The following is a 16,428-nucleotide window of genomic DNA, read 5'->3' as shown; positions in this document are numbered from 1 at the left end:
AAGAAAAGGGGGAAGAAGATAAGAGATTTCAAGTTAACATAAGTAATAGACATATATTCTTATTATCGAGGTTGGAGGTTCAATATTTCACATGTCTAAATTCTGTACTAAATAACAACAGAGAAGAAATTCCAAAACGACAATGGCATCAATCAAAATGACGCCACCGACAAAGGTTGCCAAAGAAAAGAAAGAGGAAATAAAAAACAACACACAAAGATGAACACATGTCCCTTGGGAATGGAGTAGTGGCAAATACCTTGACCTACCATTTAATTTACTTGAGGTTCCAAGTTCGAACCTTGCACTGATCACAAATTTATACTAACTATTCTATACTAATGAGCTGCAAGAGTCCTAAGTAATGACATCCATAATTTAGGTTTCAACCTTCTATTCTCCAAAAATATTTTTCAAACAAGAAAAAAGGAAAAAAAAAAACACTTCAGAATAAAAGAACCTGACGAATTATATATACTTCACAGATCTTAAAAACAAAAAAAGAAAAGAAAAGAAAAAGAAGTTGGCAGCCAAACAAAGTCCAATTCCATTTACAAGAACAGTAAGATTTTACCATCCACTTTTATTCGCCATTTTCCTGCCTTCAACAAAACTCGAAGCTAATAAAAAACTTAAAACGACGATCAAAATCACTACCAAATCCATCTTAACTATCTGCTCTCTCCGGTATAATCTTTCCCTTCAACTTTCTTAATCGGGCTAGCGTCTATTTTCGGCGGACCGGAGTGCCTCCGCGCCGTCGCCGTCGCCGGTGAGGCCGGGTAGGAGAGTCGCTTCTTTGCTCCACCCGCCGATCCCTTCTCCGGCGTCACCGCTGTCTTCTCCGTTCCCATCGGACTCGACAACCGGGACCTGGCCCTAGCTGCTTCTGTCGATGCCATGTAGCTTGGAACCGACGGCGAACTCGTGAAGCTTTCGTCGTCCCTCGCCGATGATCCCGCGATGCTGTGTCGCCGGTAACGCTCCGATTTGACACTCAATCCGCTTCTGGAGTCTTCGTCTCCGCCCCAGCCGATTCCTCTCGGACTCGCCGGCTTCAGTTTCCTCCCTGCAGATAGCGACGATTGCGCCTTCCTTGGAGTCGCCGGCGATTGGCGACTCGGCGGTCGGCTGGTTTTCTGGCTCGTAGGCGTCCTCGGAAAAGGCTTGATGTCGAGGTTGAGATCGCGACGGGCGTAAGCTTTAGCGATGTCTCCTATTGAGGTTGCATGGCTGATCGCGCTCTTGACGGAGGCACGATCGTGGTAATCGACGGTGCTTCTGGCCTCCCATGGACGAGCGGCCATCCATCGCTCCAACCAACTCCAGCCCCAGTGGGGATTGTTCGGGTCCATGAACGTAGGGTTTGCAGACTTCGAAGAATTCTTCCATGAATTCTGTTGGAAAAACGGCCATGAAAATGAGAATCAGTGATCTGGGTAGGGAGATAATAATCAAATCAGCGGGAAATGGAAATGAATTCAACCGAACCTGATGAGTGTAAGCATACGCCAACGCCCTTTCTCTTCTTGTTGCTGCTTCTTGCCTGTTCACTAATCTGGCTTCAACTTGCTCCTTTGATTTGGTACTATCATCCCATTCATTGTTTGCCTAATTGAAACATCAAAACTTAATTCCTCATTCATTTTTCGAACTAGGATTAGAAACACATGCAAATAACATATATCTAATTGGCTTTCACATTTTTTCTTTCCAATCTATGCAAGCCACATTCCTGTAACTTTTACACCTTAAGAAACTTCCTCACAATAAACATTTTAAAAACACTCATAAAAGAGACTGCAGTATTCTCATAACTCATTCTAAATATGTTAAGAGTCAAGCCATTGTATCATAAAATTGATTGAAATGTTCAATAGTCAACTATAACACTTCAAGGATTAAAAAAAATCCCATTACAAAGTAGCACTAGAAAGAGGAACAACTACATTGCTACCCACTCAGAATATTTAATATCCTAAAGTTTCCTAATATAAAATATCGCAAGGTCAGCTATGCCTTTATTACTCGGGTAAGGTCAAAGTTGTACAAAAACTAACTCAAACACTCAGGATCACTAAAAAAGAAAGGCTCATTGAGGACAATCTGACGCACAGAATTTGCAGAAGAGAATGAACACTTACAGAAGCAGTTAATCTCTCAAGCTCTCTTTCATGTTTGTGTTGGAGCTGCCTCTGAAGAGCCTGGTTCTCTTCTGACATTCTAATTCTTCTTGCACGAATCTGTGACTGCACACGAGCTAGAGTCTGCATGCATCTTAATGTGGTAGTTGCTTGTCTTTTAACAGATTGGCCTTGAATTAATGACTTCAGCCTCACCAACCCTCTTAATGCCCTCAGGGCCCTCCTTGCCTGAGCCAAAAAATACCCATTTCAAAATGAATCCTTAGTACCCTATTTAATTTCCTAAATCCCTAACTGGTCACTACACAGAAGAAAAGTCATCACTTTTAATTACTGTTTTTGAACACTCTGTAGGTTATTAAATGGCACATTCAAAGCTGCATTGAAGTTAGGTGTGTATGTTTGGCACGTAGTTGATGCGAAAAGGCACGCTCTTTCTTAGGAAAAGTATTCAAGTCAGTGGCAAGCAGGTAATTTGACTTGTAATTTTGTTGAATAGTTATGAACAGATTGTTTGTTTTAGTAGCTTAAACTTGGTTTCAAGTTGGTCCTTCATGATTTTAGAACTTTTAATATAGATCCTAAATTTGATTAATCTCCTAGAACGATACGTTGTCTCTGGATGTAACAGAGAAGATGACGAGCTACCCAACTGTATTAGATCGTATACAGGGTAGAAAATAGAGAAAATTGGTAGATTTTCAAGTAGAAATGAAGTGGGATGTGAAAAAAAGTGGGTCTTGTTTCACATTTTTAACTCTAATCTAAAAAATCCACTCTTTTTTTGCAGAACCCATTTTCTTATCCTACCCAAAACCACACTTGATTTCCTTTATTTTTTACCCAATTAAAGCTCTTTTTTTTTTTGTTTGGATTACGTACCCAATTAAAACTCTTATAATCAACTCAGTACACCTTTTACACGTACCTTATACAGTTATACTGAAAGCTCATTAAATCTTTTTGACACTTCCAAAGAGATATCTTGGGAGATGTGACCAAATCACAGGACAATCATTAGACTTTTAACACCGTAAGAACTAGACCGTAGGAGTTTAAATTGTACTTCAAACGGAAAGAAATTCTCTTGTTAATGGTCACTTCAAAAAGAATTTGATCCAAGAGTGGTGAAACCGTCTTAAAAGTAGTGAATAGTTTTTTAACAGCTCTAGCTTTCAAAATGGTGTCATCAATCTTATAAAAGAAATGTCATCAATTCTTGCAATAGTGAAAGAAATCACTAACCATATAGCCACGGAATGCAGTCTGGATCTTGATGGCTGCAATTTCCTCCTTTGATTTTCCGGAGTAACGAGGGATGGTGGTGAGCCGAACAACCTCGGCTGCAGCCTGAGCTGCTGCGACAGCAGCCTCAGCAGCAACGGCAGTGGCAATAGCGACAGAGTAAGCATGCTTGCTCTGTTCATTCTCTGCTTCTGTTAGTTTCACCTCTTCAATAGGTAGAACAGACACATCCAGTGGAGCTGGCTCCGCAGATGCCACTATCTCCAATTTCTTTGGCTTTCCGAACCATCTTTTCTTTGTTTTGTTGGATTTCTTGTAACGAAAATCAATTTATAAAAAACTCTCAGTTCAGGATCTAGAAAAACAAAACAGAGAGAAAAAAAACAAAATTTATAGAAATTAGAACCCAACCCAACCTGATCTTTCTTTTCCTTAGATTCAGGAGCAAATGCTTTCTTCACAGCAGAAAACCAGCCACCCCTCTTCCCCATTTCCTAACCAATCATCTGAATGTGAAAACAATAAGAAACAGATCAGAACTCAAACAATGCATCAAACAGCTCAAAATCCAAGGTCTTAGAAGACAGATCTAAAACAAAGAGCTCCCAAAACATCCAATTGACCACCATCTAATACCAACATTGTCTACAGAAAACTGCCAAGAAAGTGGCGAAACTGCAAGAACAACCCATGAAACGATTCCATAGGAAACAGGAAATTTAGAGGCAAAACCCAGAAAGAGACGGAGAAGAAGAAGAAGTACGAAAATGGACAGGTATGAGCAATCCACCATTCTAATACCAACCTCAGCAGCTTTGTCTCTCTTAGATCCTAGAGAAATTGATAGGCAGCTCACGCAGCAGCCTCCATGAGAGAGGGAGGGGCCAGATCTTGGGAGGGAGTGAGAGAGAGAGGGGCAAAAACAAAAAATAAGAAAAGAATTGGGGAACAAATGGGTAAAAGAAGAAAGGACAGAGGGGAGAGTGGAGGGCGTTGGGAAAAGAAAAGTAGACCCAGTGGGCTCTGTGATTCTTATTATTATTCTAACAGCATCAGCGGCAAGGCAATGGCAAGCAAACAAAAAGACAAAACCAAGTCGCTGTCGCCGCCGTGGTCGCCGTCGTAGTCCGGTGAAACTTGGGGAAAAAAACGGGGGAAGTGAAAGGTTGAAAGGAGATGGAAGTTTGTTAAAAATCAAGAGGGGAGATCATGATGTGGTCTTAACGTGTACACCAAGTAGAGTAGTTTTGATTCATGATCTGACCAATCATGAGTCGCCACGTTGCCTTTCGTTATCGGTTTCCGAAACTACCAAAAAGTTTTGTTACTTTGATATTAAATTATTGGCCGTCGCGCACAGAAAAAGGGTAAAATGGGAGGGGATACAGAGGTCATTATTTGATATCTTTATTGAGAGAAAGAGAAAAGTAAAACAATAATTTTGTTTTTTTAGTAAAACAAATTGAGAACTTCCGAACTTAAATCTATCTAATTACTGTTAAGCTATATTCAGTTAAAAATGATGATACTATGGTTGTTATCTACTACTCTACTTATTGTCCTTATCTAATCTTTTTTTTAAGCCATGGTCCTTATCTAACTTGTTACTTGATAAATAATTAAGATGCTTAATTGCTATTCCTATCTTTTATACTTCTTTATATAGTATGGTCTCTAGCCAATAAAAAAATATATTTTATTTTTTAGTGCCAAAACAAACATTTAGACTGGATTTTTTTTTAATTGACTATTTCTCGATTTTCAACTTAGCTTCTGCTTGTTTTTTAGAAGGTGTAAGTTTGGAATTTCATACGTCTATATCTTTAATGGTTATATATCATTGAAGTTTATTTCATATGCAAATGTAGTATATAAATATACTTAATTGCATAATATTGTTTATCAGTAGTGAGTACATTAATTTATTTAAATAATTTTGATGAAAGAAAATATATATTTATATATTTTATGTTATTATGTTGTTTTATTGACTTCTATATTTCTTTTAATCTTTTTTTTAATAACATTGCTATGTTTTCATATTTAGTCTATGGTTTTTTTTAAAAAAAAATTCAGAGACAATTTATTGTATTGTTGCATTCCAAAAATCGTACTGTTTTTTTAGATAAATGGCTGCAGGTTATATCACAGCTCGAAAGTGATCGCATTGATTACACGGCGGCGTTTCCGTTACAACTCTCCTCTAGAAGTGTAGTCTTTATTTCACATCCATCGAATGTATTTTATATATATTTTTGGATATTATTTCACATCAATATTCAATTATTTATAATACCTCACCCCCTAGCGTACTTAAAAATAATAATAATAATAAATGTACTAAAACATAATAAAAATAAAAATAAATAAATTATAAACAAATTGCAACTTGTCATTCACAGTCGCTTGACTTCCACTAGTTCTACCAAACTTAAAATAAAAAATAAAAAATTTGTATTTTCCTTTTCCTCTAGTTCCATCTAACCCAAAATTGCATTTTTTTTTCAATAAATAACACACAAAAGGGTAAAAATAGAATATGTAAAAATATTGAACCTTACCTGACTAGTTATTATATTAGTGACAGTCTTGAAATTTTTGTCTACATTTGTGAAGTTACGTTTAAAAGAAAGAGTCCGCACATGAAATAGTGTTTATTAACAAGTTCAATACTATCAAATATTTATGTCGGTTTGAGTATAATTCAATTGAAAATATATATCGTCGATCAAAATTCGAAGATTTACATTTCTATACCTACATGTTTACAAAAAAAAACTATCAAAACATTTATAGTTTAGAGTTTGTGAAGATAATTTGAAGGGTTACTTCACGTGATTAGAATAACCATAGATAAATTCAGAAAACAAATATTTCAACATGATTTTTAAATTTGTGTAACTTGTAATAATTAACAAATGCACGCTTAGGTTATCTTTACAAGCAAACGAGATAAGAGTATTTAAATATCAGAAGAATCCTCAAGTAAATACTTGATTCAACTTGAAGCACACGTAATTATGAAATATCAACAAAATAAGCACACGTAAGTAAATACGTGTGTTTGTGTTCGAAAGCTTAATTATGAAATCCATATTTTTACACTTTATATTCACATTTTAAAGTTGAAAATTAAACCAAGGACATTCAATTGTATCTAGTTGTCACACTCAAATTTCTCCATCCCCCTCCCACAGCGTGACATGTAGACTTATCAAACAAGATAAGACGCATTCATTGCAACAGTTTGGCACGAAAGACAACCGACCCCATCTTCAATTAATTTAATATCTTTAAGACATTCCCTTATTTTACAAGTTTGTTTTCATACATGGTATTAAATATCTGTTGACACGTGATATTTCTGTCGGCACATCCATATATTCATGAATTCGACATCGACATGAGATATGAATTGATATTTCTGTTATAGTACAAAAAAATCAACAAAATAGGAAAAATATCATTAATATATATATAATATTAATATTAATCATTTTAACTTATTTATAAATAGAAAAATGTTTAAATGTTTATGGGTTAATTTAAATATTTTTTATGATTTTTTAATTTCTCTATTTTTTACAAAAACATCTATGATATTTTCATGAAATTTAGACATCGATATTTCTATCGATATCGACATTTAAAACCTTTTATTTCATTCAAAGTTACAACTCTAATATATAAAATAAAAGCAACCCTTTTTACTTTTTTATTTTTTTATGGATTAGTGTTCGGGACAATTTACAACTATCTAATCCTACTATATTTAATTGTCATTCTCGTTGGTAGAATATTAAGTCATAAGCATAGGGAATGGTTTGCCAAATAGGGGTGGAGTGCTCTCCCTAGGCCCAATAGGCACAACAACGAGATGCTGTTTCCAACAGAAAATATTTGAGGTGTAACAGACCGAATCGACCCGGTTCAGAGCAAATCGGTCGAAATTAAGTGTGAATCGAACCGCACCGAATTTTTTCGGTTCGATTCTTTCGATTTTTGTTTTAAGCTACAAAACTATTGTTGTGCGCCGCCCCCTCCCCTTCATCACTCAGTCACTCACGGCACGAAGCCTGCAACCATCCCCCTTCTCTTTTGCGAAAATCGCGGCGACGGCGACGAGTCACGACCGGCGACGCTAGTGAGGGGTGGTATTGAACGAGCGGCCGCAGCAAGCCCGGGAAAGTGCGGCGACCGGCGACGCTCTACCTGCGAGGTCTGCGAATTGATTCCTTCCGCTTTAGTTTTGGCTCTTTTTTCGATATTTTTTTGCATTTCCAATGTCGAATCCTTTATCGGTTATTTCTGCTTTCGTGCGTTGCTCTCTGAAATGTCGAATTTTGGAGGATGGGTGTTTGATAAGTGCGTGGAGTGGTGAATGATTGTTTTTGTAATGCCGATAAGGTGTTTGATAATATTCTTCGTGTTTGATTCTATCCATCCTGATTCCAAATTAAGACGGCAATAACCAAATTAAAAAGTCTGAACAGTAGGCATGAGTACGGTTTAACTTTGATAAAGTCGGATTTTTTATTTTTCACGTTTGGTCTATTAAAGGTTTTTACTTTCTAATAGCCACTTGAACTTGTAAGGTTGCTTATAGTAGAAATCATTGTTTGAACTTATTTTCTCCTATTTTGAAACAGTATTATTACAATTATATATTCTTTTTAAGTTAAAATATAAATCAATTTGAACATAGTCCAAGAAATTAGGAAAGAGTAATTTTGTCAATTTTAGCATGACTTAATGGATAATACATCAACTATCTTACTTGAGCTCGAAGATTTAATCACCGACCACCACATTTGTTTTACTTTTTTTTTTTATAAAAAAGTAACCCTATTCAAAAATCAAATTTGAATTTTAAAAAATCCAGATAGTATTGATAATGACTGAAGTTATTATAATTTTTCTTTTCCAATTTACCAAAATAAAGAGCTTACATATAAAAATATTAAATGCTTAAGAAATTTATCTTGTTTATCCATATAGGATTAAAATGATGTTTCATTTGCTGCCAATCGTCAATTTTACTTTGTACACAAAAACTCTCCTTCCATGTGGTTAGTTTTTACTTTAAGACAGCGGTATAACTAATTAAAGATATATAAGAAATAAATAATTAAAAGGACTTACTGTAAATTGACCAATAATAAAAGAAGGTAAAAGTGAAAAACTGCCTATAAAGTGGGGGCAATTACGATAATTCACGTCTTGAGAATTTTTTTCGTTTCATGGAACTGTTCAAACAACCTAATGAACTTTGTGGGCCGTGTTCATTATGATAGGCCCCATTCATATTGGGCTCGAAAGTGTTGGGCCGATTCTAATCGGTTTTCAGGAAGCCCGATTTACTTTTCACCTCAGCCCAAGACTCAAGAACCCTTCCCTCCCGCCGGACTGACGAATTTTGCTTCCCCTTACTCTGAAAATTTCCCTCCCAGCCACCAACGCGCTTATCAGGAGCTCCAGCAAGAGGAACTGAATTTTGGTGCTGATCTTCTTTTGATACTTCGATAACGAAATGGGGAAGTTGGGGAAGAAAGCGAGGAAGTTCGCGAAGAAGAATCTTCAGTCTGTGCTCAAAAGGAAGCGGAAGCTGAAGTCTGTGTTCAAGAAGAAAGCTCCATCAAGTAAGATTTCTTCCACGACACACAAGCATGCTCATGTTCTAATCTGTAATTTCTGAAAGTTATTTTGTTCTTCAATATGTTTTTCCAGTTCAATCTCTCTCTGTTTACTCTTTTTGGTTATCGACTTGAGCTGCTTAAGAAATTTGTTTTCAGCTATTTTTATGATATGTTATGTACTGTTTGGAGTCTGTATTCTTATTTGGTTCTTCTTCAAATGTCGTAGGACAGGAGGAAGACAGCGTCGGAAATCAAAAGGACGATTTGTCGAAGTTCCCTAATCGAATGTAATGCTTGAATTCGGGCATATTTTGTTCATTTTTTCCTAGCGTCGTTTTTGTCTTAATCTCTCGCTTCACTTGATGGCATGCTAATGCCAACTTCATTCTGATCATTATCTTTCTGAACAATATTTTTGGCTGTGATTTCCAAGGTCATAGAAATATACGCATGAATGTATGTTGTTCTTTTTATTCTCCCTCTCTCGCACGCGCACATACAACGGATATGGTCTCTCATGTCTGGGACTTTCTTTTTCATCCCCAATTCATTAACATGCTATATCATCCATGTTATTTATTTAAACTTTATGGGTTCCTTTTGCAGGAATGGTGAAGCTGATGGAAACAACTATGTTTCCCTTGATGCAATTTTCAGTGAAGATGAATATGATATGCTTGAAGACGATTCAGACAGTGATGGATATATTTCGGAGGTTTTTACTATGTTTTTGCCTAGAGATTTTTAACAATTTTTTCAGATGTGAATTATGATTAATTTGGGTGGGTTTATCACATTTTTTATGTTGTTTGGAAATTAGGATTTGAGCTCTTTTAACACTGCTGGAAATGAAATTGAGAATAACGCTGAAGGTGGGACTGGTGAGTCGCCCATGCTATATCTAGGAAACATTCAGGAACTTCGTCCTGATACGTCCTTTGATCCCATCTTCTGTTTGTGGTATTCTTTTGCAGGCACGATCAATCCCAATGATTTATCAGCTCAGAACAAAGAAATTCACTCAGAACTCGCAAAGAAAATAGAGAAATTGAACAGGTTGAAAGAAAAGGTAACATTTTGCTTTATTTAACCTCCATCTCCACTAGATAAGAAAAATTAAGGCAACTGTATCACTTTCACGCTGACCTCAAAATGCTTGCCAATTGACTCCTAGTTTTTCATGAAATGTAGCATGTTCGAAAAGATTTCTTTTTACTTATCCAAACCATTGCATCGTGTTTTCGCATTTTCGATAATTATTAGGTTGCCCTAAACCTTGCTAGGGTTGTTAAATAATAGCAAGTTCTGTATACACACTCCTTGAAGAAGTTACGAACTATTGGTTTAAATTTTCTTATCTAAGAGATTATAAATCATTTGATTTTTCTCTCTGAATTATCATTACCAATTACTTGGATGTCATGCTTTGCATGGTGATTCAGAAAGCTATTTAAAGCAAGCACATGTTTTCATTCAAACACAAACATGTTCCCAAAAACTATATCAATGTGTTAGTGCTTTGCATCATTGCTGGACTTTAAATCTTTAATCGGTGGCTTATTTCCAGTACTGGGTGCTTGGCACCAATAACTATAAAGGTTAATGCTTTTCGTGAACGAATCAGTCATATCTCATGGTTTGGAACAAGAGTTTTGATTGATGTGTGTGATCTATAGAGGGTTAATATTTTATGAAACTGTTCGCTACTTTCCCTTACACTTTTTAATCATTTCAAGCTAGGGTGGTGTCTTTGTATATATCATCTTCTAATGATTCCCCAATTTTTACTCAATGACTGGATAATTTAATGTAGCACTTTACTTGGAAGATTTTCAGGATCCAGAATTCTTGAAGTTTCTGGAAACCAATGACAAGGCTGTTGAACGTTTCAGTGATGAAGACACTGTAAGTAATATTCTGTAGAGTGCTATGTTTCTTGCTGCTGATATAGATTTTGTTTATGGATACTTTCCCTTACCCTTTGTTCCTTGTCTATTAATATACTATTCTAAATGTTTCCTATAACGTATCATGATATGATTCATGGTCTTTCCATGGGGTTATTCCATAAGGAAATATTCCTATAAATAAAGAAGAAAAAATAGAATGAAGTAGATTAGAGCCTGTTTTAAGAAAATGGAGTGGGCATTCCAACATTTAATAGGAAGAAAGACAAATAAAGTTTAATCAGTTAAAGGGAAAATAGCTAATAATGTGTATTAATTAGCATTAATTACAATTTTTAATTATGTTATTGTGGAAACTAGCACTGTTAACTAATTGTGTTTTCATATGCCTTTTTCTTGTCTTTCCATCTAATTGGTTCCTCTTCTTCTTGAATAGAGTTCTGATGAGCAAACAATTGATAATGATGTATTAAAGCGAGAGGGACAGGGCATTAGTTCTAATAAAGGCTTGTTTCTGAGTAGCTCTCTCGTTGATTCCTGGTGTCATCAAGTTAAGCATACGCATGATTTGTCTATTCTTACCAGTCTAATTAATGGGTATCGAGCTGCATGTCACTATGGATCTGAATCTACAAGCAATGTTGATGCCATCTGGTCCTGTAGAATTGGAAAGGGTGAAACTTTCTCCAAGATACTACTTTTCATGTTGCGTGAGGCTGACAATTTATTTAGGGAGCGTTTAGGACTTTTGAGCTCCAGCTGTAAGAAGGAGATGATTCTAGAGTTGAGAAACACCACAAAATGGAAAACGCTTAAGCCTTTAATTAAGTCATATTTAAGAAGTAGCTTGTTTCTCTTGAACGAGGCTTCAGAAACTGAGATATTGAGCTTCTCCTTGGCTCGAATAAGAGCTTCCATAATATATTTTGCAGCTTTCCCATCTCTACAGCGCAGGCTCACCAAGGTATGTATATGATTTACATGAATATTCTTACCTTGCCAATCTTTTTGTTGTTGATGAATTAGAAGCAACTATTGACATATCTATTTTTCTTGCCCTTATCATTTAACTTCATTCAGAATTGATCTCATACTAAGTAATTATGAGTCTATATCATATTTTCTGACCATGTCTGAAGATGATCATATTTTGATCCTGCATGTTAGTCATTAATTACTACCAGTAGCCTAATATACCTATATACTTACTGTTCGTGTCTTATACCGCTTATGCAAAAAGTCCATCATTGTGTGATCTACAGAGTGGGTTTCATTTATGCAGATTGCAGTACATTTGTGGGCAACTGGTGAAGGAACAATATCATCCCTCTCATTTCTCATAATACGAGACTTGAGTTCTATGCTTGGGTCAAATTGCTTCGACTCCTGTTGGATTAAGATGTACAAGGCCTGCGTTGCTGACTGCCAATTTGCGGAGCCAAATTTGCATAAACATATGCAATTTTTGAGAGACTCCTTTGTTGAGTTATGCTCTCTTGATGTCCATAGATCTACTACTAAGGCTAGGGTTTCAATCCAGCAACTCACCAAGATACTCCGTCAGGGTTTACGAACAAAGAAGAAAGTAAGCTGTCAGGATGCCTTATCTTACTTCCTTGAGTCGTGAGATTTAAATGTAGTATTTGTTGTTCATGCTGAGAAGCCTATCTATGTTTAAATAACTTTCTCCATGCCTGTACTTTTCTTTGCAGGAAGCGATCAAGATGATATGCAGTTGGCAATATATCAATTGCATTGACCTCTGGGTTAAGTTCATTGCTGTAAACTTCCATGATTATGATCTCCAAGCACCACTTTATAACGTTATTCAGATTGTAAATGGAGTGGCTGTGTTGTTTCCTGGCCCTAGATATTTACCTTTAAGAATTAAATGCATTAAGTGGTTGAATCACCTTTCCAGTTCCAGTGGGATTTTTATCCCTGTTGTATCAATGGTGTTGGATATTTTGGAACATACAATCAGCAAGGAGGCCAAGAAACCTGGGGTTGTCTTCAATCACTTGTCCGTCCTACAGGTATCTTTATGCTATAGTTTTATATATATACGCGCGCGCGCACATACACACACATATATATTTGAACGTTCATGTATTCCATGATTCTGCAACATTACATTGTCTGTTTATGTGATTTAAAGTTAGATAATTGTTTGTCCAAATGAATGGTTTCTATTTTACTCTAAAGTCCATTATTCTACCTCATTTCAATGTATTTTGTTCAGTTGAGTAATTGTTGAAGTTATTCGTGCAGCTGCCGAAATATTGGTTAAAGTCACAGAACTTTGTGGAGGAGTGTGTTTTATCTTCCATTGAACTTCTTTCAGTTCACTTTTGTCAATGGAGCTACAATATATCCTTTCCTGAGCTAGCTACTATACCACTTATTCAACTTAAGAAGTTCCATGCGACAACAACAACAGAGAATCTCAAGCGCTTGGTAAAGCGTTTTATTGATCAGGTAGAGCTATCTTGCTTGGATCCACTGTTGTTTTTCAAATGTGAGTTTGTAATTTTTCTGAGACTGTACTTCAAAAAATAGTTGAAGTCCATAGATGCTTCTTGTGTGTTAGCTTTCATCCTATGTTCTACCATTTTAGGTTGGCTACTTGTAGATTGGTGTTGTCTAGAAAGATTTTTTTGTGGAAAAAGTTCATTTCCTGTAACATTTTTATCTGTTGGGTTCTCTGAAACTCTTGTCAAATGCAGTTGGCCGGTGTCGCTTAAGAAAGCTTGCTGGTTAGTGGTTTGTCAACATTTGCTAGAATGAAATTAGACTTATTAAATGTTTCTTAAACTTTTGAAAGTACAGAAACCCTTGGAGTTGTATGTCTCAAACATAGCTGGTTAGATAGTCAAACTTTGGCTTCAAATGTGTTTCTTCTTCAGTAATCATCAGTTAACTTGGCTAACTTACTGTAAATTAATTTCGTACTTAACACAACCTTCATTTAGTATAGAAATAATCCTTAGATGAATTGAAAACTTGAGATGGTGATTTCATTTGGTTGTATTTTGTGTTGGAACCAAATATTTTAATCTAACTACCATATTAATATTTTACAAGATTTCAATTGTGTCATCTTACGTGCCTCTGTATACATGCGTTACATTTCTTAGACCTTTTGTTTGACATTCAGGTTGAGCAGAATATTGACTTCGTGCAAAAAAAGAGAGATGAAGTATCATTTTCACCAAAAGATCAGCAAGCTATTGAATCATTTCTTCAGGTTTCCTTTCCTTTTTCTTGTTACCTTTTAATTGTTTCATTTCCACAGTTCTAGGAATTGACAAGTACCGTTTTTATTATATGGCGATTGCAGCTTGAGAAATGCAACAGCAACGTTCCATTTATACAATATTACAAAAGCATAATGGACAAAGCTGGATCCAGGAATCTGGTTTTGGATAAGAAGGTACTATCTGTTTTTTTCCTTTCTTTTTTTTTCCTATTTAAATCTAATTGTGTGTGTATATATATGTCTTTAAGGACAATATAAACAAAGAATACTCAACTAGGTTTTCATTTAGCTTACCAAAGTCCATCTTGTAGTTTCCTGGAGTGAACAAGAACAAGAAGAAAAAGCGGCAGCTTAAAAATAACCAAATCGAATCAACTGCTAATGGCAAAGGAGATTCAGAGAAGGGAAGAGCGAAAAAGAGGAAAACTTAAGAACGCATTTGCTGTTGTGCTCATTTTTGTGATCTGAGGAACAGGTTTATCAGTCCTCTCTCTCTCTTCTTTCCTTGAAAGTCTGTGCGTGCCCCAAACCCAGAAATTTTGATACTGTTTTTAGGCCTAGAAACTCTTGGGTTGTAAATTCAAAGGTCGAGGTTGATATATGACATAAATCACGAGCCTACGAGTTGGATAGATCCGATCCTAGAACCAAACTTTTAGCACCGGAAGAATACTATTAATGAGACGAATGCTGAGAAAATAGTCAGTCATCTTGATTGGTTACGGCATTGAAATTCAGTCTTTGGGGTAATTTCAATTCTTTTGGGTAACTGAAAATGCCAAATGTTCAAAAGTCTTTCTTCATATAGTACTCTTGCTTGTTCAGTTCTCCAAAGAGGAAGCAAGTTTCAATTTTGATTTTTTTTGTTCTTGTTTAATGTCAATGATATTCATGTATATGTTTATTAAGAGAAACAACCATATAAATTATAGTCAGAAAGCACAGCTGAGTTGGTGCTCTGCCATTGGTGGATATGGACTGCAGACTTCTCTTTGAATTTTATGAGCGGATTTCTTAATTACATATTGTTTCTTCATGTTTATCGTCTTAATTATAGATTTTTTGTTCTTTAGAGTTGTAATCAAGTAACATGTGAAGATTAATGTGTGAGGACGTGGGAAAATTTTAGTTTTCCATGAGAAGAAATTAAGAACTTACACCTGAACAAGTGGTTGTATGAACATATTTTTTTATTGGGTGTTTGCTTTAAATGACTCCTTAATTTTTTTTTATTATAAAATGTTTGTAGAATAAGTTGTTATATATTTGTATTATAATGCCAATGAACTATTGACGGTTTGACATTAAAATGTATTTAATGTTTTCGTGAAGATATGGAATTCTTTGGGTTGGATTATATATCTTGCTTCTATTTTCCTTTGTTTTCTTCTCTTGATTAATTTTTTTCCTTTCTCACTCCTATGCATTGGCATGATCGCAGACGGTTCCAAATATAATTAAATGAATAGTATTACTTTAAGGAGAATTTTATATTTTGTTATAGTAAAATGACAAAAATATATATATATTTTGTTCATTTTGGTCCTTATATTTTTAATTTTTGTTGATATTGGTTCATGTACTTTTAGTTTTTATTTATTTTGGTTTTTGTATATTTTGGTACGACAAATTGTCTCTATTTGTAAAATTTTATACCCAATAAAAATTGTTTAATATAAATTTATGTTACATTTCAAAAAATTAGTATGAGAGTGTCATACTAAAATTATGATAAAAATAAAAGAAAGATAAAAATAAAAATAAAAAGATTAAAATGGTCACTCTCTTGAAGTATAAAGGTTAAAATAGACATTTTAAAGTTGAGGATTAAAATGAAATAAATTTGGGAGTAGGATTAAAATGAAAATATAAAAGTAAAAAGGTATTAACTTTTTTACTTTTATAACTTTTTTTTTTCTAATTTCGAAAAATACATTTTTAATTAAATTTTATTATTGACTTGTCGTTTTTTACTCTTAATTGCTGTTATAGAGTGAAAACCTTGAATTAACTTCACTTTGAAAGTGTGATGAGGTACAAGTTCAACTCGGAAGTGTAATCTAGGTTGTCGGTCAAATTGGAAAATAGGCCTTTATTTGTGTTTTCAAAATTGTGATTGAATAAGTTGTAAATATTAATATTATTATGCACCTCAAAATTCGATTTAGGAAAGAGCAATTTTATATTTTATTATGAAAATAAATCCTATATGAGAAAATATCGATAAAAAATTAGAA

The 16,428-nt window shown here is 34.9% G+C and overlaps 2 protein-coding genes and 1 long non-coding RNA gene across 5 annotated transcripts; 2 read left to right on the top strand and 1 right to left on the bottom strand.

Annotated features, from left to right (window-relative positions):
• Nucleotides 1-451: 451 nt before the first annotated feature.
• Nucleotides 452-4,336, bottom strand: LOC111006342 (protein IQ-DOMAIN 3). Of its 2 annotated transcripts, none has more exons than XM_022278220.2 (6): nucleotides 4,195-4,336; nucleotides 3,806-3,895; nucleotides 3,390-3,701; nucleotides 2,145-2,372; nucleotides 1,492-1,611; nucleotides 452-1,397 (listed from the first exon to the last, which is right to left on the bottom strand). In XM_022278220.2, the coding sequence occupies exons 2-6, from the start codon at nucleotides 3,878-3,880 to the stop codon at nucleotides 672-674; spliced, it is 1,461 nt and encodes a 486-aa protein (XP_022133912.1). In that variant the 5' UTR covers nucleotides 3,881-3,895; nucleotides 4,195-4,336; the 3' UTR covers nucleotides 452-671. The 2 variants fall into 2 exon arrangements, with proteins under 2 accessions (XP_022133912.1, XP_022133913.1); XM_022278221.2 differs by lacking the exon at nucleotides 4,195-4,336 and adding an exon at nucleotides 4,030-4,054.
• On the top strand, nucleotides 1,360-5,689 carry LOC111006343 (uncharacterized). The gene is made up of 3 exons (XR_002600857.2): nucleotides 1,360-1,500; nucleotides 2,499-2,614; nucleotides 3,410-5,689. It is a non-coding gene; the product is annotated as an uncharacterized LOC111006343 (long non-coding RNA).
• A 1,728-nt stretch (nucleotides 5,690-7,417) lies between these two features.
• Nucleotides 7,418-15,227, top strand: LOC111006372 (Noc2p family). Of its 2 annotated transcripts, none has more exons than XM_022278273.2 (14): nucleotides 7,418-7,608; nucleotides 8,684-9,028; nucleotides 9,257-9,312; nucleotides 9,632-9,740; nucleotides 9,846-9,906; nucleotides 10,000-10,094; nucleotides 10,862-10,930; nucleotides 11,369-11,896; nucleotides 12,215-12,517; nucleotides 12,645-12,968; nucleotides 13,204-13,410; nucleotides 14,090-14,179; nucleotides 14,273-14,365; nucleotides 14,503-15,227. In XM_022278273.2, coding segments are annotated over exons 3-14 (2,001 nt in total). In that variant the 5' UTR covers nucleotides 7,418-7,608; nucleotides 8,684-9,028; nucleotides 9,257-9,310; the 3' UTR covers nucleotides 14,623-15,227. The 2 variants fall into 2 exon arrangements, with proteins under 2 accessions (XP_022133965.1, XP_022133964.1); XM_022278272.2 differs by having other exon boundaries at nucleotides 9,252-9,312.
• The last annotated feature ends 1,201 nt before the right edge of the window (nucleotides 15,228-16,428 follow it).

The sequence above is a fragment of the Momordica charantia genome (genome assembly GCF_013281855.1).
Source record: "Momordica charantia cultivar OHB3-1 chromosome 4 unlocalized genomic scaffold, Mcharantia_2.0 BLBB01000004.1, whole genome shotgun sequence".
Classification (NCBI taxonomy): domain Eukaryota; kingdom Viridiplantae; phylum Streptophyta; class Magnoliopsida; order Cucurbitales; family Cucurbitaceae; genus Momordica; species Momordica charantia.
This window is presented reverse-complemented; position numbering and strand designations above follow the sequence as displayed.